The 27,503-nt window shown below is 32.8% G+C and overlaps 1 protein-coding gene across 1 annotated transcript; it reads right to left on the bottom strand.

Moving 5' to 3' along the window:
* LOC106665007 lies at positions 1 to 27,300 on the bottom strand. The gene is made up of 3 exons (XM_014391125.2): positions 27,202 to 27,300; positions 1,357 to 1,557; positions 1 to 1,295 (listed from the first exon to the last, which is right to left on the bottom strand). The coding sequence occupies exons 1-3, from the start codon at positions 27,254 to 27,256 to the stop codon at positions 1,111 to 1,113; spliced, it is 441 nt and encodes a 146-aa protein (XP_014246611.1). The 5' UTR covers positions 27,257 to 27,300; the 3' UTR covers positions 1 to 1,110.
* Positions 27,301 to 27,503: the final 203 nt, after the last annotated feature.

Genomic DNA, 27,503 nt, shown 5'->3' with positions numbered 1-27,503 from the left:
TGTTTTATAAGACCGTGTGATTTCATAAATGTGGTTAACTTTTAAGGCATTTGATTGGTGGCTGATGGAAGTAAAGTTCGCACGCGTACAAAACAAACAAAAATAATTTTATTGCTAATATTCTGTCAATTTTCCAGTATGCACTAACTGCATATGACAAATACAATTGTGAAAAGATTGAGCGTTCGATTACAACACACAATATACAGCTGTAGAAATTTACAATTCCAATACGTTGTTTCCCTGAGAAAAGCTGTCACAAAGAAATTCGTTCGTCTTGGTGTCGTTTATAAATGCATTTGATTAAGGCATTTCAATGGTGATAGATTGATGTAGCAAAATATTCATGTTGTACGCATACTAAAAAAATTATATATTGCTATTTTAAAACATCAATACTGATCCTATTAAATGCACAAATCTACTTATTTTAGCATAACATTTAATCTTGCGTAGTAACAATCTTTATACTCTATCTCTATATGCATCTCTCCATGACTATTGTACTTGCTGTTTACTATTATATATTAAAAAGTTTCTTGTACTTGTCTCCCTGAGTTGATTTCATAGTGGAAATTTTTTAAATAGTTAGTCATTTCTTATTTCAGATTTTGTTATTAGTATTTAATGACGTTATTTTATAATTAGTATTAAATGCATCATTGCAGTTTTGTAATTATGCTTTGTTTTTATTGGTGTATTGAAGATTTAATCAACATTCGTCCAGGGGACAGACTAGTTTTGCACATTCAATTTTATATTTTTAATAAGCCAAAGTGTTTTTTTTAACACTATATATTTTTTTGTTAAAATATATGAATAAACAGGCTAAAATACACAATATTCAGGAATATAATTTTGTATTAACAAACAATAATTCTTACAATGGTAATTTTATGTCAACGATTAACTCCTTTGTACAATGAATCCAAAAAAACTTACAAAATCAGATTTTTAAAAATAAATATACAAAAACAATTTTACCAGCGAAAAATAAAGCAGCATTAAAATGTTGAATGCTCTTTAATTATATGTTTATTTTTTCTTCTGAATTAAAGCGCAATTTTTGCAGAATGGAAGAAATTATAATTATATTTTGTGAGGGAATAATTACATATAACGGCCGATTAATACTGCGGCGGACGCGAGGATGATGCCGGCAGTAGCGTGGAAAGTGGTCCCTGCGTTGCAGAGGTCGCCTGTGCAGAATTGACAGCTTTTGACCGCATTGGCATCCTTCATTTTACTGCACCAATCGCTCTCCTTTCCGATGACACAGGATCTGGTAACATCTCCTGGAAAATTTGTTCGAATTATTTCATTATACTTGTGCCTATGGCAAAAAAATCGTCTCACCGTTCGTTTTGACCACTTTGGCGCATGAGAAATCCAATTTAGTGTTCTTTTCTCCCCCACCGAACAACGAGCCTGCGAAATCTGCGACTTTATTTATGATTTCATTGTTGCACTCAGTAGCTTCTTTGTCTGATAGGGACTCAGCTTCATGGCATTTTTTGTTGACCAATGAGTCGCACATGTAGCATTTCAGTGCAAAACCTGAAAGATATCAGAGTCAAATGTCAATATTTTAAGATTAAAAAAAAATTATTTTGGGATAAAAAGATAACAATAGAAATCAAATTTCTTCGCCATTTCCGATGGAGAAAAAAATGGATAACCCTTCGCTCAAACATGATGCAATATGAAATTATTTGCTTACTTTCATATATTATTTATCATTACCACCAATCATATTAATTTTTTACCTCTTAACTAAACGATTTATTTATTGTATTAAAGGTTATAATAGTGTTGCTATAATCAAGCAATAAAACAATTTTCCTATTGCAAGATCTTCAAGAATTGGACGTTAATTAGTAACAAAAATAAAATCTGTTTTGTTGTTTAAAGAAGATTAAAAATACAGGCCCTTGCAAAACGTTTATTAGCGTAATTATAAAGTGCGTAAAATTAAATATTTGTTGTAACGTTTCTAAAACTGTAGACTAGCATTAATGTAGCAGGATAGAAGATTTGTAAGAAACAAGTATAAATACATCTTAAAAAAAAGTTATGATTATTTGAAGTTTGTAAGCTTAATTATTAAATCACATAGTTTAAAACTGTCACATCACATGTTATAATTATACAATGTATTACATATTTACATAAAACGTTAAAACGTGTCTCGTTCAGAATAAATATTAGTAGTTTATAATGGATTAATCTCCTAATTTGCAAAATCTCACAAGATCAAAAAGCGAAAGAGAGAGAGAGAGAGAGGGAGAGGGAGAGAGTGAGAGAGAGGGAGAGGGAGAGGGAGGGATTTTATTTATAATACTCGTACATAGAACGGAGAAAGAGAAACGGAGATAAATAAAAAAAAAAAGAGTTTGAGTCAGAGAGAAAGAGAGGGGAATGAGGGAGAAAGAAAAAGAAAGAAAGGAAGAAAGAAAGAAAGGGGGAGATAGATAAGAAGAAGAATAAAATAGATTGAGAAAGAGAAACGGAGATAAATAAAAAAAAAGAGTTTGAGTCAGAGAGAAAGAGAGGGGGAATGAGGGAGAAAGAAAAAGAAAGAAAGGAAGAAAGAAAGAAAGGGGGAGATGGATGAGAAGAAGAATAAAATAGATTGAGAAAGAGAAAGAAAAAAGAAAGAGAGAGAGAGAGAAGAAAGAAAGAGGGAGTTAATGAAAATGAAAGGATAGTGAGAAAAGGAAGAGGGAAGGGAGAGGAGAGAGAGAGAGAGAGAGAGAGAGAGAGAGAGAGAGAGAGAGAGAGAGATATTGAGTGATTGAGAAAGTTTAATCAAGTAGAAAAATGTTCATGCTTTCGACAGTAAATTAAAAAGGATCAGTATTAAAATAATTTTTAAATTAATCAAAATGGAATAAAGTGACAAATAAATGAGAACTTTTTTATTGTTCAATCTGGAACTTCATACTTTCATTTTTTTTTAAATGTGTTGATATCAGCAATAGTCTTTTTTGTCATCACTTATTTGGCTGTACCATCGTGTGAAAGATTGCTTTTTAAAAATTCACGTATTTTTCAATGATATTCCATACTACCTTTCGGAGGAAAGTTGAATTACCAGGCCAAAGTTTGGATCGATGGTCGTTCTGCTAATTTTCCAGCGGGACGATAAACACCTTAATACATGGCTCTTGGTTGCGATATGATTACTTCATCGATTATACTGACGCAATGACAAGAGGCTTACCATTACGCACGAAAAAATACGGTAATTTAGATATGACTTTTTTTCTGGGTGGATGAATCAAATTATGGCCAAGGAATATTTGTTTACAGTCGGACTGGGAGGCTCAGGACCGGATCGATATCACTGGAGCCTAACAGCTTCGTCCTTTAGGGCGTAGTTTGGTTTTATCCGTTCCTAAAACATCGTCCTTCGAATTATATAAGAAACTCTTCTTAAAGAATAAATAAGGAACGAAGCCGTTAAATCCCCCTGTCTGACAGAAATTACTTTACCTGTTTTGACACTTTTACTAATCCCATGATCGGTAAGACTCTCAAGGGTTCAAATTGAACTTGAATAATAATTATAATTGAATAATACTTATTATTTCTCCTATATTTATAAATTAATGTTTATACAATGGTTACACCCAAATTGATCCACCTTTGGCACATCGTTTCGTCGATAGACTCGAGAAACATCGAGGCCAGTGGATCTAAAGTTGATTAATTTTCGTATGACGATACAAACTTCATCAACTTTCTCAGTTTACCGAGAGTAATTTAGGTAAAACTTTTGTAACTTAGACATTACATCTGGGATAACCAAGAGGGGTCAATTATTCTTTATTCTTGATTATTTATTTCATTTTTTTATTGTGGTGGATACCAGGAACTGGTTGAGTTTCCCTGAGATCTGAACCTCTACAGAATTTATTGTACTCCTTCCTGGAGCCCCCGGTGTGTTGGTGTTCTTCCATGGAAGAAACTCATTTTCAAGGGGTCGGGACCAAATTCAGGACTGCTAGGATCCGATCTTGATTCCGTTTTCTCCTTGATTTGGGCCCTTTTTGAACGTTTGTTATTAATACATTAACAATTTTTTTGGTTTCTATGAGTTATATAATCTTTGATCATCCTGGTCAGCTAATTTTCGCTAGGCGGTTGCTATTCAGTATTATATTTTTCTGTGAATTCGAGAAAATCCTCTATTTGTCTGTTTAATTGATAAAACGAAAAAGAAAATTCAAGGGAAAAAAGGAAAATGTTCTATTTTTAGTGATTATTATTTTCCCCCTGGTGCAAGTTGACTCTCACCGACCCAACACTGAAGATGGCGAGAAGCCAAAACGCGCCAGACAGACTTACATGATCCCGTCCAAACTACTGTACAATCGCTTGTTAAGGTGCATTTTTTAAGCGTTATAAAATTCTGACAACGGCGACGGAAAATTCGATCCAAGAATATGCAAACAATGATAAAACGAATTTTTTTAAATTTTATTGAAGCATACCCATAGAAAAAAATGTTTTATCAGGTAAATTCCGCTAAAATTTATAAGGTAGGTGCCGATTAAAACTTAGCGAGTATTGAAAATATTTCTTGTCGAAAATACCACTTCCGTTGGATTTTATGAATAAGACAGAAGGCAACGCCAGAAATTATCGAATTCGATTAGGAATTTGTTAAAGTAGAACCGAGATTAGCCTTGGCCCGGCTCATTTTTCGCGATGGTCGTGGGATTTCCGTCCTTGATAGCTTCTTGCATGCATGTTGACGTGACTGGAGCAGGGGAAAAGCCACCACTTATCGTTTTCGAGATACGTCCCCGGATTTTTAGTAAAGCCGGCATTACCATTACGGTATGGATGGTTTTAAAATCCTTTTTGAAAAAGTTCGACCCAGTTCAGTTGTAGAAAATTAATACATACGTGTTGTGATCGTATGCGATGTTTTTCCTTTTGAAAAACATCCAATCAAATAAAGAATGAATACATTGTGACGTTGGGCCTTTTTGTAAAATGAGAAGTTATCGAATACTTCGGTCCTATACACATGACTTGCTTACTTACGTATTTTTTGTTGTTAGCTACTCATGGCTTAGTTTTGGCAGAACGCAACAGCTTCTAGTTTGCTATTCAAGAACGAAAAACATAAGTGATTGTATGTTAATGAACGGATGTGAGAAATGTAATTTTGATGTCTATCGAAAAACGCCCAAACAGACAATGTATGATAAGCTATAAAGAATAGCCGTAATAGTTTATTCGTCCATAGGTGTTTAAATAACTGTTTGCCTTATAGTTAGTCATGAATAGGCGAAAAAAGGAGCAAATTGTTGTTTAAACAGATATGACCGAATATATACACCCACAACCCAACAATTTTATACATATACTTTTACAAAGAGACAGACCTTTTCAGAAGCGAACGTGTTTTTGTAATTTATAGAAACTTGACGTCTTGATATTTGGGTATGACTCGTTACGCTACAGTAATTTGCAGTGTTTTCATTGATTCACACATTTCATTGGTAATGAAAGGGAGAATAGCTGAATATCAACAATTTTATACATGGTTTATCATATCCGCTGAATTAATGACATTACGATACAAAACATTTCCGATAAGTGTCGAATATTTCAGGAGGTGTTTCTATTCATTATATGCAACAAAAAACTTCCTATAAACCCCTGTCCAAATCTCAACGGTAAAAGAGTATTTTCAGGTTTTGGGTGTTTTTTGATTTTTCGACTTAGGTCCTCTAAATTGCTTATAAAGTTCAGATTTATAGACTGTAGAAAAATCTGGTGTGTGCACCTGAAAGAACGTTAAATTTTCTGTAATCAAACCTATTTACATAGCGGAACTGATGAAAAAATTCTACACGAAAAATTCAGAAAAAAACAGAAATGTTGAAATTTGGAATTTTTTTAAAATGTCGGATTGGTAATTGTTAATAACTACAAACTCCTGGAGCTTTGCAAATTCTCCCAAAAGTTGCCCATTCAATTAGCTTCCAGCGGTATACTCACGTTTTTGGATTGCGCTTCTGGAAGGCCCAAAAATTTTGCATTTTGTTGAAAAAACTGGTGTCGATGAAGTTCAATTTTTCCAGTTTCGTGTCAGTTTTTTTATGTTCAATTCAATCAGTTTGCTTTGTTATCAGCTGACAACTTCCTCAGATAGGTGATTTAAATTATGTCCTTGTTTCCTAATGCACATCTTTCTGATATGCATTTCATTTAGTTAAGCAACGGTAATGCTACTGCTGCAAGGAGAGAATACCAAGCTCGTTTTCCACATTGAGACGTTCCAACAGATAGTTCCTTCCAACAACTTCATCAGGGGCTGAGGGAAACTGGTTGTTAAAAAATTAAAATTAAAAATACCCAAAACCTGAAATTACTTCTTTACCGTTGAGATTTGTACAGAGGTTTTTAGGAAGTTTTTTGTTGCATATGGTGAATAGAAACATCTGCTGAAATTTTGGACACTTATTGCCAGTCACCTTGTGTACGTACACACACACACACACACACACACACACACACACACACACACACACACACACACACACACACACACACACACACACACACACACACACACACATATATATATATATAAATAGAGAGAGAGAGAGATAGATAGATAGTGTGAGAGAGGGATATCCTTGAAGCCCGAGGCAGTCCTGGCAGTCCTAACATTGCCAAGGACTGCAGTACTAAGGCAAAAACAGGCAATACAGTTATAGTCCTTGGTAATGTTAACACTGATTAGGTCTTCGAGGAAAATTGAGATCTTCTGTAAAACGCTTAAATATGTTAACCTGTAGACATATTTAAGATTGTTTTGCCCTGATGATGACCTTAAAATAGGTCAAAAGCTTGGCAGTAACATCTGAAAATTCAAGACCATACCTCGATCCAGATTGTTCGTGTCTGAATTTATTGTTTGACTTTTAAGAAGTGAAAGACACTTTGAAAATCAACCAAACACACGTGAACTTTTTGGCACACCTATCTAGACTTGGCTCACTGCGTGCTTGTCGCCAAGACAGAATCCATTGCTTCCTGTCTTCGGGTTGTTCACTTTTCTTTGCTAGTGAATATTGAACTGTGGTTTGTCAGTAGAGTTTTGAACATTTCAACCCGACGCAATGATGCTTCCCGAGTACCATTCGAGATGACGCTTCACATGCCGATGGGAACCATTCCAGTGAGCGGGTGTTTACAAGTGTGGGAAACTTCTAATCGGTACCATCGCGGCCAAGGATTCAAGGTTCAACTCCTCCCTGTTTTTTTTTTCCAGCAAAGAACTGGCAGCGCGGGCCGAAAATGCTTCTCTATTTCTCGTATCTCACGCATACCATCTTTTAAAATAATGCTTTAAAAATCGGCCTATTTTCATAATTAAGATTAATAAATTTAAAATTATCACTATAAACCTTCAATCGATTTGTACTCATAGAATACGCGTTAATATTAATGAAGGAATGTTTCCTTAAGTATTTCTTTTAACTTACAAACTTCTTTGGAACCTTCGGTGGAACCTCATCATGGATTCTTTAGGTAAATTCAGAAAGCTTCTAATCCCAGCAGATTTTCTTTTATTTATTTTAATAACACAATACGTACTGTTATTTTCAAACTTTTTTTGGAAGCAAAGCATAAAAATCACAATCTGATCTTTGATTAATGATCTTCATGAATGTTTTACATATTATAATCAAACAAAAAACATTGAATTGGCCAAATTTACAAACGCTGGTAAACTTATTTTCTATTAATTTTCATAAAAACTTTAAAACCAAGCCTTTTGTTCTTTTAATTAGACAATATTATACGAAGAAATATACAAGTTTTTGTCATTCAAATTCTCAAGATATTGCGTAGTTCCATTAAGCTTCGTTCATTAACCATCATGCGAATTTGTAATTTTGCCTTTTACATTCCTACGTTTCGAGTTGTCAAAAGGCTACGTGGGCTCGAGATGATTGCTAGCATTCCTCATGACCGTTGACAAATCGGCCATTCGTGAATTCCCAAAAAAAAGGCAACGACGGCAATTTTTATTTACCCTGGAATATTTCCTGTCCGTTCGGGCTTTTAAAAAATAGTTCTAATTAGATAACTTTTCAATTATCCTCCGAGGGAACATAAGACATCGTTCGACCTTGGTACATGATTATTTAATCATCCTCAGATTTTTTTCTTACTTTCAAAACTGTTGGTAAAACAGAAATAAATTAAAAATAGATTAATTCCTATTGTATTGTTGAAACCTCTTGAAATAGCCCGTATTTGCATTTGACAAAATGTTTTCTCGAAACGAAATAAATAATTTGCATATCTCCTGAGATCTGATGACAGATCTCATAATTGAACTGAAACTATCAGATCAATATTACGAAAAAAGCACAGAATTAAACTAAAATTAAGAAAAAAACTGACGAAGTACCTATAACATTTTATTAACCATTCTAAAATCGTTTAGATAAACGCGTATAGAAAACTCACTGATCACGTACAGCTCAGGACCATAGTGGTTCGACCAGTAACATTAGTTTAGTATTTTCCGAAAAAAATCCAACCTTCTTTTAAAATTATAGCATATAATCTGATTACCTCATTATCACGGAATGATTGAAAAACATCACCCTAAATAACAAAAACCAATATCAATTAATTAGTTTTAATTTTTATATAATTTAAATCCTCTAGAAAAATATTGTAGAAGGTGATAACTTTTCGCCACTGATTTCCGTCCGGACATTACATAAACTATGTCTATTAAAGTTGTATTGAAATATTATCACTGTAATGTTAAGCATGAAGGTATAGTGGTGTTTTTCATAAAAATTTCTCCTTTATTTTTCTTAACTGTTCCGATATTCTTGAAAGCTTTCGGGCCAAAGCACACGGCTCCACCTCAGTTTTCAGACCTTCATTTTTATTAATTCAACGGATAATAGGTGCATATCATATAAGTACAACAGTAGCAATAAACCATTAAACTAATAATTAATACTCATATTAACAATTAAGAACGAAGTTTATTTAACATTACTCGTTTTGAAATCTTGTCGTCTCTATGTATTTAAAATGGGTTATTTTAATGTAAAGGACAGAAGAGCGAGTAGGGGCCGTGTGATGGCTCGAAAGATTTCAAGAAAAAAAATTATCTCTGCAATTTAATACTATCATAACTAATAAGTCAGCAAAAAGTGATATAAAACGTTAGCGTGGAAGAAAAAAGTTTTAGATTATCTTACATCTAGTTTTATTATCGAATGACCTTTTTCAAAATCTGTCTTGTTTTTTATATATAAAGAATTCACGACAATTAAAACAATCATCAAAATAATAATAGGTCAAAGCATAGTACATTTGTTTTTGCTGTTATAGTGTTAAGAATTTATCGCCGTAATAAATTATAATTTTTTTAGTAAGAAGAAACATTCATTCTTTCTTTCCAAGAGGGTCAAGAATTACTACTAATGATTTATACATCGAGTTATATTAAATTTGCTAGTTAGTTACATCATAATTGAATTATTGAGTGTCAACATTTATTTACAAATAATTTTATTGGTTTTTCCATCAGTGAGCCATAGACGATTGGCTTTTAAGGGAAATTACTTTCCATCGAGAAAATAGAGCCAAGAGAAAGCTCAACTCTCATTTTTGTTAATATTTTTATAACCGTCATACTCGAATCGTTTGGTTGATTGTACGGCCGAGTCAATGGCGTGACAATTTAATGAACACAGCGAAACTAGACGGACCGGCGTGACAATCCATCGGTTCACAGTGTCATCATTTGCGATAAACATTTCTTTTTCTGTACTGAAAAAAATTTAAATTTCTAATTTCGTTAATGTGAAATGGAGATCCACTGACGGTGCGACTATTTTAAGAAATCAATAAATATAATTATTCAAGGTCTATCTACTGGTTCTCTAAATTCTCTCAAAAATACAAGATAATATTGCATTAAACGTTATATTAGTTGGCTTAATATTCTTCCAAATTTAACTTTTAATAATGGTGGACTTTAGACAAGTTTATAAATACCGATTCGTCGTTTTACTTATTTTTAGACTTATCTGCGCTAGGTTTAATCTGTGGCAAACTCTTTCATCTGAAAATACGAGGAGTCCCAATCAAACATTCTTATTAGAATTAATTATTAGGCCAATTAAACAGACCCCATTGTGGCAAAATACAATAAGGGAGATCTAGGTGGATCCACAAACGGCGAGACTACGCGGGCTCAATGTTTAATAAATCGGGCCCAAGACAGAACTTTACCAATGTAAGTTTTTGGTCGGAACGTCGGTAATTGAATGTAATGCATATTCACAAATTGGTACTGGTAAAATGTCAACATGCTGCAACTAAGCTTTATGCCGCTTTCTCCTCACAGGGACTAGCTTTTATGACACACTTCTGAGTTACACGCATCGAACAAGTTTTGTAATATATTTAGTTTATTATTATTATATTTAATCCGTATTTATTTTTTATAAGGATATGTATATAATTTATTTAAGTAACGTGAGTAAGAACAATTATAATTTTACCAACCGTCAACATCAACATGGGGACAAATGAACGGAATTTGTACTAAAATCAATAAATTACAGCCTTTAATTTTTGATTAGCACTATAATCGTAAAATAACGTACAAACTTAAACCCCAACTGAGCAATATTTGGTCAAATGGCAAGAGTTAAAATCATAAATCAGTGTAGTTTGTCATCTCTTTGGAATATTAATGCATATTGCATGCATATTGTTTTTAACTATTCAGAAATCGTGAGATGCGGTCTGGTGTGATGTAGGTTTCAGAAAAACGTTTTCTTGATCGTGCGACGTTTCGATCTTTATTGAGATCATCTGCAGGGCCTGGGATTTATATTTTACAAATATTGTTTACATTTAACAAATACATGTAGGATGTGGAAAAAAGTGAATTTATACAGTGCAAAATATATTGTTTATATTCAATCAAAGTATTTCTACTCACTCAAAGTGTTTGTCTTCTGTGTAATTGTGCCATTCTTATTGTTTTTAACGTTTTTCTTTTTTTTTTTAATTCAGGTCAATGCTGATCGTTAATAGTTAGAGAATTAAACGGTGAATTAACCCGAGGTCTTTTCTCAATGTAATTATTTAGAAATGCTATTCAAAACTTTCTCTCTCTTTGAAATAACTTAGTTCAGAATTATAATGGTCATTTGAAAGAGTATGTAATTGCTTCCTTTTTGTTATTTTCTTATTAGGTCAACGATTTTGAATCTTTATTTAGCTTGATACATATCTGCCTATCTGTCAGTACAATTGAAGAATTAATTCTTACCTTCTAGGTTTGAAGGTTGAATTCTTCGCCAAATTAAAATTTTTGTAATTGTTGTCAGAGGTCTCAGTTTTAGAGATGATGTTCGCCGGCCAATTCGAAAATTGCCTCAAGCCTCGCCTTGGGACGAGAATGGGCCCGGGCCTCAGATGATCGGGGGCGGTCTGAACTTAATGGCAGGGTTTTTGACGTACGATGATGTCACTTTGCAACAAAAAAGCAAGTGTGGTTGAGTCAGTTCTAAGTCCTTTTTTGAACATTTCATCCGATGGCCTTGGCCTCCGAAATAACAAGCACGATCTGCCCATTGTGAGACCCTAGAGAATAATAAAACATCAAGAACGAAAAGCCTCTTTCATTACAAACAAAAACTCTTTAATCACCCCTCTAACATGAAATCACTCAGATAAACTTTAGTTTTGATATTTTTGTAACAAAGCCTATGTAAGATAATATTAAATGAGATAGACAACATTGTCATCTATAACAAACACAAGATTATTTTTTTGTCAGGGAAAGTTAGCGTGTAATTATGTTTTCCTCTGACGAAATTGTTATGCAAGAAAGAAAACACACTGTTTAAGTCAGTACGACCTCGGTGTGCAGTCTACCACAGCCCACGTGTTTTCGAGCCAATTATCAAAAATATTAGGTGAAATTATATTTGAAAAAAAGTTAGTCTAACCAAAGAAAAACTATGAAATTTTTATCGACCGATGATTTACATATAACAATGTCAATAGATACACCGATTGAAAGCAAGACGAAAGGTATTTTTATTGCTGAATATCTTACTTTCTCCTAACTTGGCTAGAAAATATTTCAAAGAAAATCTTTTTGTCTTTTTTTTATCGAAACACTTCCTTTGTACAGTTAACAACTAGACCTCCAGTAGACGGTGAAACCATGTAGTAAACTCATTCAATTAATTTAGGTTTTAAGTTGAGATAAAAAAGTCAATGTCACGAGCGGGATTCGAACCCACGACCTTCGGCTAGATACGCCGCTACTCTACCACTTGAGCTATCGTGACTTAGAAGTTCGATCCTCTCGGACACTAACTTCCCATCTCAACCCCACCTTTCGAATTTTCGCTCTTTTTTGCCATTTTTCAAGCAAAAGAGAGGGTAGCTCAATTGGTAGATTAGCGGCGTATCAAGCCGAAGGTCGTGGGTTCGAATCCCGCTCGTGACACTGATTTTTTTATCTCAACTTAAAGCCTTAATTAATTGAATGATATTAATTGGTCAAGCGGACCACGAAAAATAGTGCATACAGTAAATATTTTGATTTGAGCAATATGAAATGCAATAAGCAACATTCTAGAAAAAAAAAGAAAATTGCTCCTTCTTAGTGGGTAATACTTCCCCACTATCCACTGACGCAGCACTGAAGATGTCGAGAAAAGCAAGGATAGGAAGACCAAAATGATCGAAAACAACCACAATCATCTGGTTAGAAAGAAATGCCTTGGAACCAATCAACTTTATCGCTCTTTATTCTGTATATTTTAAATCATTTGTGCGTTACTTAAGTTCGTTAAAACATTTGGATCTGATAAAACGATTTCCCTTTAAAAAACAAACTAAAAAATTAGTAGTAATTTGTAGATTTGATGAACTCAGCATATCGAGCAATATTCTGAGAAAGACGAAGAAATCAACAAAAATTTCAAAAAATGTGGTTGTTGATAACCTCTAATATGTTTGTTTTTATTGTGGGCATCATATTTTGTTGACCGTGCTAAAATTGTAAAGATAAACGTGATCAGAAAATTCCACTGACCACATACAACTCAAGACGGTGTGGTTTCTTTTTATCAGTATCTTAACGTGTTTTTGATTAAAAAATATGCTAACTTTCTTTTAATATTATGTCGCTTATAATCTGTTTCCTGGATTATTGAAAAAAATCATCCTAAATTTAGATTAATTTTTTCTTATAGGCGTTTTCTTCGACTTCAAACAATTCGAAATTAATATCAGTTTACGTACTGTAAGGCGAAGACTGTCAGAAGCTGGATTACGTGCGAAAAGGCGTGCCACTGGTCCAAAAAGCTCTGATAAGGCACAGAACAGCTCTGTTAAGGTTCGTTACAAATCACATCAATTGGTCTGAGCAAGATTGAACTGAAAAGACCGCATCTAACGATTTCTAAATAAATATTGAACTAAAATCTAGTTTCCTGATCAGTCAAGATTTTGTCTGTGGTCTTCTGACGGCCGAGAGAAGAACATGACCGGTAGATCGACAGGTGGTGGTGTTATGGTTTGGACAGGCATTTGTACGGCATGTCGCACAAACTTGATCTTCATCGCGGGGGATCTTTAACAGCTGCGTAATACATTGAGATGTTTGTTCAGAAGAAGTTGTTCCTTATATGGCACTAATTGGTGACGATTTTATTTTTATGCATGTCAATGCAAGGCCCCACACAGTTGGATGGTGACTACATGGTTCAATGTTTGGAATCGCCAACATGCAGTCCCGACTTAAACCCTATCGAACACCTTTAGGACAAGTTGTCTAAGTGGGTAAAAAAGTTTGCCAGTGATGCCAGAGAATTTGCAGTTATTAAGTCCGGTGGAGTTTGAGAATATTACACAGAATTACATTCAAAACATAAAATCGATGCTAAGTCGTCCAATGCGAGCGATGATCGACATTAGGCACTCCGTACTGAATTGAATAACTTTCTCAGTGCACTTATGTTTTTGAAAAATACAGAATCTGATTGATTTTATTTTTAAAAAAACAAAAAAAAACACATGGAATTATTCCAAAAAATCACCCTAATTAAAGCCTTTCGGTTCCGTATATTTAAAAAATTTGTCTGTTACTTTGTTGTCATGTTTTTTCTTTAGACAAAGAAACGCTTAGATATATGAACTATTTGTTTCAACTCAATTTTCTGAAAATAATTGTAAATATCGATTATTTAATCAGAGAAACTCTTGGTTGAAAAAGAATAATTGCACTGTCTACAATGATAGGACTTTGAAAAATGGCTGAAATTTTAGAATCAAAACTGGCAATATATCATGGATATAATGACTTTTTCTGAAAATAGATGGATAATGTTTTAAGTAAACAACGCTGATATGATTTTTTGTTAGGCGCAAACTGAGCATGTAGTATGTTATAGGCTTTAGGGAAAGAGAGAAGAATGAATACTCTAGAGAAAACAGTTTTGTCGTGATGTTTAGCTTTGTGGTCTTCGATTGGATTAACAGTTTTATTATAGAATTATCCAATCGCCTTTTATACTCCTTGCCCCTTGTAATCAGCTTTTGAGAATACAAATGAGCTTTCAAACCGCAACAAAAAGCCTCGTAGTTATATTTTCCATTGCCCGTTAGAAAGGTTGGCATGGGAACGACGGGCCCATTTTGTTAGAAATCGAACGGTTTTGGTTTATTTCGAACCCCCTTCGCGCTGAGAACTTTCCAACTTGGTGCGAAACGTGATATCACTCGAGCGTAGCATAACGTTGTCCGCGGTTGACTGGCGGAAAGCATAAACTCGCTCATTGACAAAATTAATTCGTCTGGATGTTCAATGTCGGAAGGGGGATTTATCAGAGCGCGTACGCGGTATTTCCCGTTCTGCTCTCATTTCCTACTTAATGATATAATCACAAATCCAATTCTACTATTGTCCGCACTGGATATTTTCGTCGCTCCAGGCCTTCTGTACCTGTGTCGAAACATCTGTCCTCGGCCGCAACGAAACTCTGATGCAACCCGAGTGTGAAACATCTCGCAAGGCCTTACCCTCATTGAATTTACATTGAGATTTCAATACCTTCAGTGTTGAATAAACAATAATTAAACTGATGAAAGAAAAACAAACCACATTTTGTCGTATTGTTAAATTTTCTGTTTGCGCTCTGCCAGGTGATGAACCTTTCGGACCTATCCGATCATATGGTCTGCTTATATTTGCTGTTCTGGAATTTCATTCGCTTTTCGACTTTTCGCATCTTCAGTGAGATTTTCGTTTTATAAGTTCGTAAAGGTAAAAGGTGTAAAACACTCATAAAAAAGTCTTAAAAGTAGTCTTAATATCAATATTAAGAAACAGTGGTTCTCTTATTACCAGTAGTATAGAACATTCAAGTAAAATTGACGCAGTAAGAGTCATCTATAGGTGAAATAGGCATGAAAAATGTTAACTCAACAGAAGAATAGTTGATTATTTTAGAATGGAAGGACTGTCTTTGATGAAAATATTAAATAAGGGTGGAGAGAGGTGAGCACCTTGCGGAACTCAACAGGAAACGTCTATTAATTGAGACTGAACTTGTACAAATTGTTTACCTTTAACTCTGAGTTTTTGTTTTATAGCTCCAATCAATCTTTGCGATCGTAAATAAATTTATGAGTGTTGGAAATACAAGCGATGTGGAAAGAATAGTCAAGGCGTTAGGGTTGAGAACAGTAGAGTAGCGAAATAAGAAAAAAAAAAAACATTTTTAATGTGATCAATACGGGTAGAACAGTTTAATTTGTCGTCGAAAATTATATCAACCTTTTTTTGGCAAAGTAGAAGAGAAAGAGCAATATTATTCATAGAAGAATTGAAGGAATGAAAAATTTTAGTCTAGTAAAAACTCATAGAATAGCATGTATCAATATAAAGATACTTCTTCTAAATTCATAAGTATTAAAGACGAGATTATGTATCGACCTGCTGTTGAACAACTTGGTGAGGTCACAACAGAACGATATTCTTTAAGTTATTGCCGAGCTTTAGACGATTATATAGACATCATCAGGGCCTATTTATTTTAGGAAAATATCGCAGTTAGAAACTATTATATCATTTAAAAAAACAAAATTACAAAAACAATTATTTTTCTTACTTTAACCCGATGGGTATTGAAATATATGTTGAAAACAAGAAACTGCATGACGAGATTATTTAAAATTAGGTGAAGTTCAGTATCTAACATTTACAGTATGGAATTAATTAAAAATAATAATAATTAATAATCAAGAAACGTGTTTCTCTTAAGACCAGTTGTATCGAGCTTTCAAGTTAGAATGAAGCACTAAATTTATAAATGTATTATATAAGAAAAACATTCACTCCTGAGCAAACAGAAGAGGAGTTGAGTCTTTTAGAGTGGTAGGAAAATCTTTGATAAGGAACAACAATTAATTAATCTGTATTTAACGTATTGGTTGAGATAAAAAAGTCAATTCACAAGTGGGATTCGAACCCACGACCTTCGGCTCAATACGCCGCTGCTCTAACCACTTGATCTATCGTGACTTCGATCCACTCGGACACTAACTTCCCATCTCAATCTCACTTTTTGAATTTTCCCTACTTTTTGCCAATTTTCAATTAATTAATTGAAAGATATTTGGTCATGTGGACCACGAAAACTAGTGAATTTAATAAGGAACAACGTAGAAATATTTGTGTATTTCAGACTAATAACCTCCTAGTATAAAATTTGTTTACGATTATTCTGGGTTTTTGATTGTTCCGGTCAATCATTGTGCTTTGTGATGGTCGGTCTTTTTAAATTTGTTGACTTCAATGTTAAATAAGAATGATGATGTGGGTCGTTGACAAATTAGTGGTTGTCTGGTGCAAATAATAAAATCAATCCGTAACAAAATTAAAAGAAAATTCCACATATACAAAATAAACAAGAAGAATGAAAATATAAATAAATTTAATATCATAGATTGATAGTTATTTAGTAAATTATATCCCAGACATCTGGGAGGGAATGATGTCCTTACAAGCTGTTGTTAATTGTTGTGTTATTGAGGCTTTTCTAGTTTGCATATTTTTCATTATTCAAGTTGTTAGTAGAGTAGTTTCAAGGTTGTTGAAAGTCCGTTATGGCTTTGTATAAGGTAAGTCGCGTTGATTGTTTTGCCGAAATGTTTATACATAACCTTCTTTGCTTTTCGAATCTCTCTTTTATTTTTCGGCCTCTCTTTCCAATGTATTGCCTCTGCATTCGCGTCTTATTGTTTTTATACCAGTTTTTCTAGTGGGTCGGTCTAGTTATTGTTTTATCTCAGGGGTTTCCAATTGTTTTCAGTGCCGTTTCCATGTCTAATTTGTAAAATAGATTAGCTTGAACGTTTTTCGTTGTGATGGTTGTAAACGACCAAACTACATTGACTTATGTTATTATAATATTTTTGGAGGGTTTCATCCTTATAATAGACGAACGTTGCTGACCACACCTGCTTCCTTGTTCACCACAAATTGGTTCAAAATTACTTGAGCCTTGGCCTTGTGGAATCCACTTCGTGTCAAAATTATTGGCCATATCTTTCGAATCGATTTTAACACTTCCTATTTCAAGAAGCCAATGCACGAAACAACATATATTCCACTAAAATAATAAATACTAATTTTAATACTAATTATAAATACTAATTATTTTTATTAGCTTATGTTTAATTAAAAATTGCTCAATTAATTATACACAATTTTTTCGAAATGAAAAATTTGTGTCACGAGCGGGATTCGAACCCACGACTTTCGGCTAAATGCGCCGCTGCTCTACCACTTGAGCTACCGTGACTTCGATCGCCCATGTCAATTTGTCATATTTCAATTGTAGAGCAGCGACGTATTTAGCCGAAAGTCGGGGGTTCGAATCCCGCCTGTGACACAAATTTTTCATTTCGAAAAAATTGTGTATTGAGTAAAAATTGAGTAAACTAATAAACTTAAAATATTTGCGGAACGTAGAAATTATGTACTACACATAATTAATGTGTAAGAGAAGACGATTAGAAGAACCAAAAGACATGACTTGAAAACAAGATAAGTCTACTGGTAACATGTGTCATTGTGTTTCGATTGCACTTTATCTCAAGACATACACTTCTTTTAAAGTACTCACTGATTAATTATTTGAAAAAATATAAACTTCCTTTCTAGTTTTGTTATATTTGTTGTGTGTTTTAGATGGTACACATAAACAATATTGTCACTGCTAGGCTACGTTTCTGTACTTGCCAATTTATTATTCTGAAATGATTAGTTTATCCAAAGCTTAAGATATTTATCATTTTACGCGATATTTTTTGCAGAGCCTGTCGGATGACATGTGATTCAAATTAGCTTGATCGTATATTACAGGTCTGTATATTGTGGGTCCTTTTGTCTTTCGGCCTTCCATGGTTTGAATGCAAAGACCGTTTCGGATCGGGGACGGTGAGTCACCTGGAGCCAACCTTCGGCCATTTCGAGGTTTCCTTCTCCCTGAATCGTCTCACAAGACTACTCGCCATTTTTTGTTTATTTTAAACCTGGCACTAATAATGTTCTCTTTGACTATTCAACCTGTTGAATATTTATGGTCTGAAAAGAAAACGTTTCAGAATGACGCATTCTAGAATTAGTAGTGGCCCGGTAATCATTTAGTCGTTAAGAAAGGCTTGAAATGAAGATCTTCCTGTCAATTGTAACCAAACCTAAATATTCTGCTAAACGAAGGAAAAGTATGTGAGTTTTTTGGAACTATTTATATGTTGCTAATAGAGTAGAAATGAGACTTTTCTGCTGATAACTCAAATATTTTTAATATTCCTTTTTGTTGGGTTGTTTTAAATCAGCCTGGCATTCCTTTACTTACTGTTCTGTTATATAAAGACGTAGAAGATAATTAATTATTTAATCTTTATGTAAGGTATTGGTTGAAATGAAAAAGCTAGTGTCACGAGCGGGATTCGTATCCACGACTTTCGGCTAAATACGCCGCTGCTGTACCACTTGAGCTATAGTGACTTCGATCCACCCGGACACCAACCTCCCACTTCAACCTACTTTTCTTATTTTACCTCCTTTTTGCCATTTTTCAAAAAAAAAAAATTCGAAAGATAGGTTAAGTGGGAGGTTGATGACCGGGTTGATCTAAGTCACGATAGCTCAAGTGGTAGAGCAGCGACGATTTAGCCCAAGGTCGTGGGTTCGAATCCCGCTTGTGACACTAGCCTTTTGATTTCAACCAACACCTTATATAAAGATTAATTAATTGAAAGAAACTATTTGGTCAATTGGAGCACGAAATATAATGAATTTAATAATTAATTATGTTGCGTTTGGCATAAATGGAAGGAGTCAGTGTCTCATATCACCCTACGTACCCCTGATGACTCTACTGTTAACCCTGACGAATACGAAATGTCGAATCAGGGAAAATATTCAGACCTAACAGATAGGTTCATCATTTTGGAGATCTCAACAAAATATTTCACAATTTAAAATATTTGCACGACCAAGTTTGATCATTCTTTTTGATAGCTTGTATAAAGGACAATAGATGAAACAAAGCCCCTTATTAACATATCCATCTTCATCATCTATAGTAAAAAATAGATCGTAGTAAAGGCAATATGTTTTAATTTGCTTTTACAAAACTTGATTTTTATAATTGTAAATTAAATTCCTAATTACGTATAATTTCATTTTTATCAACAGCCAAATGAAAATTTTCATTAATGGGTGGAAAATAAGTTCTCTCTTAAAAACCAAATATCAAACAATTTCTAGATGTAGGTATATTGAATATAAACATATGACAATGTTAAATATTTTAGTACATATCTTTTGATATGTGAATTAATGATATTAGTCATTCATCGTAAGAATGTACTTGTCAATGTTTACTTTCAATATTATTGTCTAAATTATATAGTGAAATTCATATATATATTTTTTTTAAAGATTTGTATTGTGACAGTGGCTCGCGTTTCTTTGAGGTGGCGCTATTTTTTTTTTACAAACGATCTCTCACTCGATAAAACATTACAGGCAGATCTAATTTCGGAAGTATCAGTGAAGGCAAACACTCCCCTGGTGACGGGGGCTATCAACTGCCAAGGGATCTCATGGTTAAAAATACCTTTCGAAATCGAAACCCACTTAAAATCTGTCATTAAGCCGGAAATTGCAAGCGGCGGTCCGTTCTCAAAGGAAACGGATAATTAAATGAAACACTCTTTTCCTCCGCCCACTCGGAAATTCCTCTGTAAACAAACAATGGGTGGCTCTTCTCCCGCGTTTGAGGATCACTTTTGTTTTCCTTCAAAAGGTCAACGACCTGTCAAATTCGAGGTGTATTCATTACAATTTAAGTGCCATTAGTCTACATCGAGTGTAATTATAATGCTTCATTGGGCTAAGTAAGCCTGACGTTAAACTACGAAGAAACTTTTCTATTATCTTTATATTCTTTACACATCTCTTTCGATGGGTTTTTATCAAATATACTTGCATTAACCGTTTAAAAGTAAATCTGCGAAATACTTTATACACTTTTCCAAAATTGTGAATGCTTAGGCACGGACACTTTCTAAATATCTGGAAAACCACTTAAGTCATTGTCATTTTTACCTTCACTATCTAAAATAGTTGAGAGGGTCCTGGATTCGAAACCCGGAATAGCCAATGGTTTTTTAATTAAGAATGGGATGGAAGAAATATTGTAATGTGGCTTGACCCCTGATGTCCGCGACACTCAACGCGTAGTAGTACATTATGCCCTCCTATGACAGGAATTATTTTACTTTTTATTTTAAAGTTAGAGCTACGTATGCTTATGAAACAGTTCTCTCATGTTTTGTCGTCCTTCAGAATTGTCACTATTGATATATAATTGTCGATAGCCTAAAAAAGGGCTTAAAATATTTTAATAAGTGGAAAATTTAACTAAATCTAAGTAATTTTATTCATTAAAGGAATGTATCATTAGGAATTTAACATTATTTAGACTACAAAAATTACACTCAACACGTCCACTTTGCCTCTGATAAAACAATTGTTCTTGATAGGATAAATCTGACTTAAATATTACAAACAAAAAATTTACATTAAAAATTACAAAAACTTCCTTTACATTAAACCGAACTTATGACCAACTAACTTATTTAACAAAAAGTCTGACTTAAATATTACAAACAAAAAATTTAATTAAAAATTACAAAAAAAAACCTCCTTTAAATTAAACCGTTTCTAAAATATGACCTTCTAACTTATTTAACAAAAAGTCTGACTTAAATATTACAAACAAAAAAATTTAATTAAAAATTACAACAAAAAAAACATCCTTTACATTAAACCGTTTCTAACTTATGACCTTCTAACTTATTTAACAAAAAGTCTGACTTAAATACTACAAACAAAAAATTTACATTAAAAATTACAAAAACTTCCTTTACATTAAACCGTTTCTAACTTATGACCTATACGGTCAAATACATGTAAAACAAAACTACGATAAATTCCAAGACACCCAAAAAAGTTTGAGTTCGTTTCATAGAAGAAACCCTATTGATAATATTCTATCCTTAATGTGTCTAATATCTCTATATACGTTTACATGCTGACTGAAAAGTTTCGAATGTCTTGTGAGAATGACCCTCATTAACATATAATGATATTGTGAACTACACTTTCAGTTTGCTTCAATATAAATAGTATAAACATAAAAGGCTGAAACACATCTATTTCAATTTTTTGCTTAAGGGTTTCTTCTCAAAGATATTCTTTTCAATTCTCAAATAATCCTTCTTTTCTCGCTAACTTAAAACCTGTCTTAGGCTTATAGACGAGAGCTTCAAACCTCTCACTAAATTCTGGATGTGTGTTGAATATTTTGTGTCGGTCATGACATGTTAAAGTTCCAGTAATTAACCTAATTTCTACGTCGGTAAACACAGTTATAATGAAATTGTACGCTGTTTTAAATTATTATTTTAATTTTTAAATTAATTACGGGGAGGTTTTAACTCATTTTCGTGCACGTCTTGGCGGACAACATCGATCTGGGGGATGAACACCTGGTTATAGATGGTTATTATGTTATTACTTTCCAGAGAGTTGAAAATTACAATATTTATAATTGTGAATAACAGCCATAGTTTCCTACCCATTTTTACTTATTATTTATTATAAATCTATCTAATATAACCATCGTCGTTATATTAAAAAAAATAACACAAAAGACAAACTTAGACAAAGTGAAAACTAAAACAGTAAAAATAATAATAATTAATTTATTAAAAATAATAATATAATTAATAATTATTCGGAAATTGTGAGATCCGGTCTGGTGTGACGTAGGTTTTAGAAAAACATTTTCTTTATCGTGCCAACGTTTCGATCTTTATTGAGATCATCTTCAGTGAGTGCCTCTCAACACGACAGACGGAAAACAAACACTTTGAGCCCTGAAGAAGATCTCAATAAAGATCGAAACGTTGGAACTATAAAAAAATGTTTTTCTAAAATCTACGTCACATCAGACCGCATCTCACGATCTCCGAATAATCATTTACTAACGGTCACTAAACACCAAACATAATTAATAATAATTAAATTAAAAATAATTTAGTGATTATAGTAATTCACAAAATTTGGTAAATATGTCAGTACAAAATGATACAAAGTCAGTCGTAAAGCAACCATGTTTGATGTAGTTGCAATACAACTCATACTCTCATGGATCGTATGAGATAATTATTTTAGATGCCAGGTTCGTAAAAGTGTGTTTTCAAAACTTCTCTGACCTTGTATGTTCAGAAAACAACAAGTACGAGTTTTCATTTGATGAAACTAGTTTCTTGCACGACTAAGAGGTTATCGATTGCAGTAATACATTTTTTTATTACTGTTGCTTTAAACGAAATTGTTACTTTTAGAATTTGTTATTCTTGCACGTTCGTCTATGTGAGATACCGATCTCGAATGTTACCAAATCGTGAATGATTCATTCACAACGAAACGCTTTGGAAGAAATCCATTTCGTAAAAATACACCCAAGGTTGGGACAAAATGAAGCTTTTTGGAGGAAAAAAACACTTTTAATTGTAATTAATGCTATTAGTGATGGCATAAAATGATTAACGTAAAGTGAGACCAATTGTGGAGGTGTAATAGCAACCTTGACAAATCTTTGGTCAAGACCTTGAAATTTGTGAGCCGAAGTACTTTTCTGACTAATCTCCCCTTTCGGCTTAAATAGAAAATCTGATTAAAATTTTTTTTCTCACAATAGTTGACCAAGATAAAATTACATTTATAGTGCCAAGGGCGGTACAATTATTTTTAAAAATAAAATATGAATGATTTGCTTTGGAAATCGTGATATAACAGTCCTCAGATCAAATAATATTATCTATAATATTGTCTATGGGTTTGCATAGTGAAAAACGAGTTAAGTATTTTTATAATTTCGAGGTTTTTCCATGGTCTTGCATAATCAAGAGTAAATATTTGACTGTAATTGTAATGTAAATGGCTAATCTTACAGTTTGAATAATATAAATTCCAATCACACAAGTGACTGTGCGAATTCTCCAGGCTTAAGAATTATATTGACAAACCATCAGGCATAAAGCCAACTGGAAATATACATATAATACATAAATATATAAAAGTCGAACTTTAGAAGGAAAAAAATTTTAAATTACGAGGGTTCGCAACTGCAGAGGTTATATCAACCCTCGGGGTGCGGTGCCGGTGTGAAAAAAGCCCATTTGCAAGTATGTCGGGTTTGAATGCAGGGCCGCTGGATTCGAACCCCGGACCTTTACCTTACAGTGATAAGCGCTGTGTCAACGCCTAAACCGTTGCGGCCACAGACGCCCCAATTCACTGTTATTGTACGCAGTTATATACTCAATGTACTCTTTTTTTCTCTCGCTCTTTGTAATCGCATTGAATCACGCTCAATTTTTTTCTATTACATTCTGATAGAAACTTGATTACGCATTAGTAAAAAGAATGACTAATGTACTGAAGTTCTCACCCGACTTATAACAACGATTTCTTAAAATTGTACATAAAATTGCAACTTGTTTGTTTACTTTATTATTTTCATATGTTCTTCTGATGAATTCTAATGACATTAGCCGCGATATGTAAGTAAAATATTGAGAGGCAGAATATTGGTAAAATTAACAACCATGATATCGATTTTCAAGGAAACTAAATAAAAAATAACATTCAGAGGGCAATTTCTTATTTAAAAACTTTAATAAAATCTTCATTAATTTAAAAAAAATTTTTTTTGCAAACAAGATGATATGGTCAATTTTTTTCAAATGTAATATCCTTTTTTCATACACGATGTATGTCTTTTCTATTGTAAAAAATATGATGCCAGAAACTGAAAAATTCTTTGATTCATTCTGGAGATATTGTTGTTTTCATTCAAAAAATTAATTAAAATTATCGAGTTCTAGAGGAAAACTCCAATATCTCCAGAAGGAATCAAACAATTTTTGAGTTTCTGGTATCATTTTTTTAGAATGGAAAGGATTTTAAAAATGTTTGGGAAAAAAATCATCTTCCAAAAGTCATTGGTGCTGAAGATATTGCAGTTTCCCTTCAAAACTCGATTATTTCAATTTGTTGTGCAACTGGTTGAAAATGCAGAGAAAATGAAAAATGTATTGAATAAAATGTGAAAACTAAATTTGGGTTGATTTTTTTAAAAATAACGTTAAAAAGCAACCATAAATCGATATGATCGATTTCTAAAGGAAAACCTCAATATTTCCGGATCAAATAAATGAATTTTTAAGTTTATCGTCTGATATTTTTAGAAAGGAAAGTACTTTCAAAATATGTGAAAAAGAGGACGTTGGGCCTTATCGAACCCGGCACCTTTACCTTACAGTGATGAGCGCCGTGTCAACGCCTAAACCGTCGCGGCCACCGACGCCCCGAAAAATTACTTTTAAAACCAGTTATAAATCAAAATAGGCAGCGTAAAAATAAAAGGCCGTGAATTTTATAATAACTCAAACTGTAGATGGTACTATATCAAAGATCTGTTATATAGGACATTGAGTTTTTTGTATATTCATATTCATAATTATGCCATAAAAGTTGTAAAATTTAAAAAATAGTTATTAGGATATTGATATAATAAGAGAAGACAATAACATTGCCAATTTCTTTCTATACCATTGAAAGGTCCGGCTCTACAAGTCTTTTTCAAATTTAAAATATATAAAGAAATTTTAGAATTCACAAACAATATAAACAATATACAATATGAAAACATGAACTTATGCTAATCTTGCCGTACCTTTGAAAACAGAAAACTTCCAAACTTGAATATATAGGAATAGATTATAACTTACCAAATGAAATGATAGAATTTACTACTAGATAATTTATAAATTTCATATAAAAAAAGTAATATACTATTCAAGAATATTCTAAATTGTATCCTTCTGATTTGTTAACATAATTCGAATTTTGTGGCAAAAATAAAAAATATTAAATTCTATAAATTTACTTTTTAGCATTATAAACTAATTACGGAAGAACGCGTTTTGGGGAATTAATTATCTTGGCAACCTTTTACATTTTTTAGAGGGTTGAGGGTGACTCATTGGGCTGGAATATACGCCAAACCAGAAAAAACCACGTTTATTTACATATTCTAATTACTAAACATTGTAATTTTATTATAGAGTAAATAAATACAGTAGCGCAGTACCTTAGAGACGGTGGGTTTTTCAAATTATACATTAAAGCTAATAAAAAATTTTAATATTAATAATTATTAAGCACAATCTTTTGTGTTCTGCAGTAGTTTTAAAAATAGTTGTTAATTGTAAGTAATGTCTTTTTAATTTTTAATAACACATATTCACACTTCGTGCTAACCAGCGGAAATAAATTTTGATCAGGTTTTGCATCAAAATCACATTCTAGTTGTTCCTAACATTTCGACTCAAAATTCTATTTGTTATTAAATCTCGTTTTTTAAATCTCGTTATTCTCCAGCCTAGGATTTATTTTTACTGATAAATCTTTTTTTACTGATAATATATATAATTACTGCATGTATTATTATATATATTAAAAGAGCTCTTAAAGATTTGCAGCAGGCTGTAGGTAGTATTTTTTCCTATATTATTTCAGACAAAAGCTGTGCGATGGGTCAAGAACACTTCTTACAAGTTACAACGAAATTGAAACAAAAAGTTTTACGACTTAGAAATCGGTCGAATTGTGAAAGAAAAGAAATATCAGTTCTATCAATGAAAAAGCTGCAAAACAGCCATGAATATGAAATCATTGTTTACCAACTGTTTAAACAACCACAATTTTCTCTCACAAAAACACTTGTTTAATAACGATGTGATAGGACATTTTAAAAATAGTTCAAAATCATCGTGGGGATAGCAATAAAATTAATACACAATGGAATACTTTTTTGAAATATTTTCTCTTCCATTCTTTGATAACTAGTTTTGTCATGATGTGTGTTAACTTGTGTCAACAAAGAAAATTCCTTGCACTATATTACAATATACAACCTTCAGTACAAATAATTAGTTTTGATTCTATAATTAGACATACAATATATAAGTGTCAATCACCTCCCTTTGATAAACTTTATTCCTAGAAAATTCTTTAATCTTTTACCTGTATTGATCAACATTTAATAATTCATAGATTCAACAATTGAATTGGCTAATCTGTATAACTAAAATAAAAAGATGTATCAGTGTACAATAATTACTTTGACATCACATAATATAAAAAATAATAATATGAAAGTATTAATTGATAGCATAGATAAAATTCTTTCCTTTTTTTTCTTTTCATCTTTATAAAAAAAAAACACACAATAAAACAATAGTTCATAGTTATAAAGATTTTTATTAATTATTGACGTAGGAAAAATTAAAAATAGTTCAATGATTCTAAAAATTCACCAAAAATTGTCACATTCAGTAAAAAAAGCTCCCCCTCCGAAAAAAACAAAACAAATTAATGAATAAAAATAAAATAAAACAGTTATTAGTCCATCGGTGAGAATCGATATTTAAACGTGTTGCACTTACTTGACTGGATTGTTGCTACCAAGCAGACGAAAAGGATTGCTGTTGTTGCTTGCATGTTTGTGGTTCGAGTTAGCAGGGGCGAATGGCTGGTCTGATCCCGGGGGTCCGTCGGGAAGGGAAGGAGTGCGACACCAGCGCTCGACCTAGCCCGAGATTACGATTTTATGACCTCTCCAATTAGAATTTACCGTGTCCACCCTAATTTTACATATTATGTCGGTTGGATAAATTAATTATTAATTAGGACAAGAGATTCAACGAGTTTTAAAAATAAAGCCCTGATCATCTGAACATTTTTATAA

Source organism: Cimex lectularius, unplaced genomic scaffold (genome assembly GCF_000648675.2).
Source record: "Cimex lectularius strain Harlan isolate CLEC.00 unplaced genomic scaffold, Clec_2.1 scaffold172, whole genome shotgun sequence".
NCBI classification, from domain to species: Eukaryota; Metazoa; Arthropoda; class Insecta; order Hemiptera; family Cimicidae; genus Cimex; species Cimex lectularius.
Note: the sequence above shows the minus strand (reverse complement) of the source record. Positions and strands in the feature narration are given on the sequence as shown.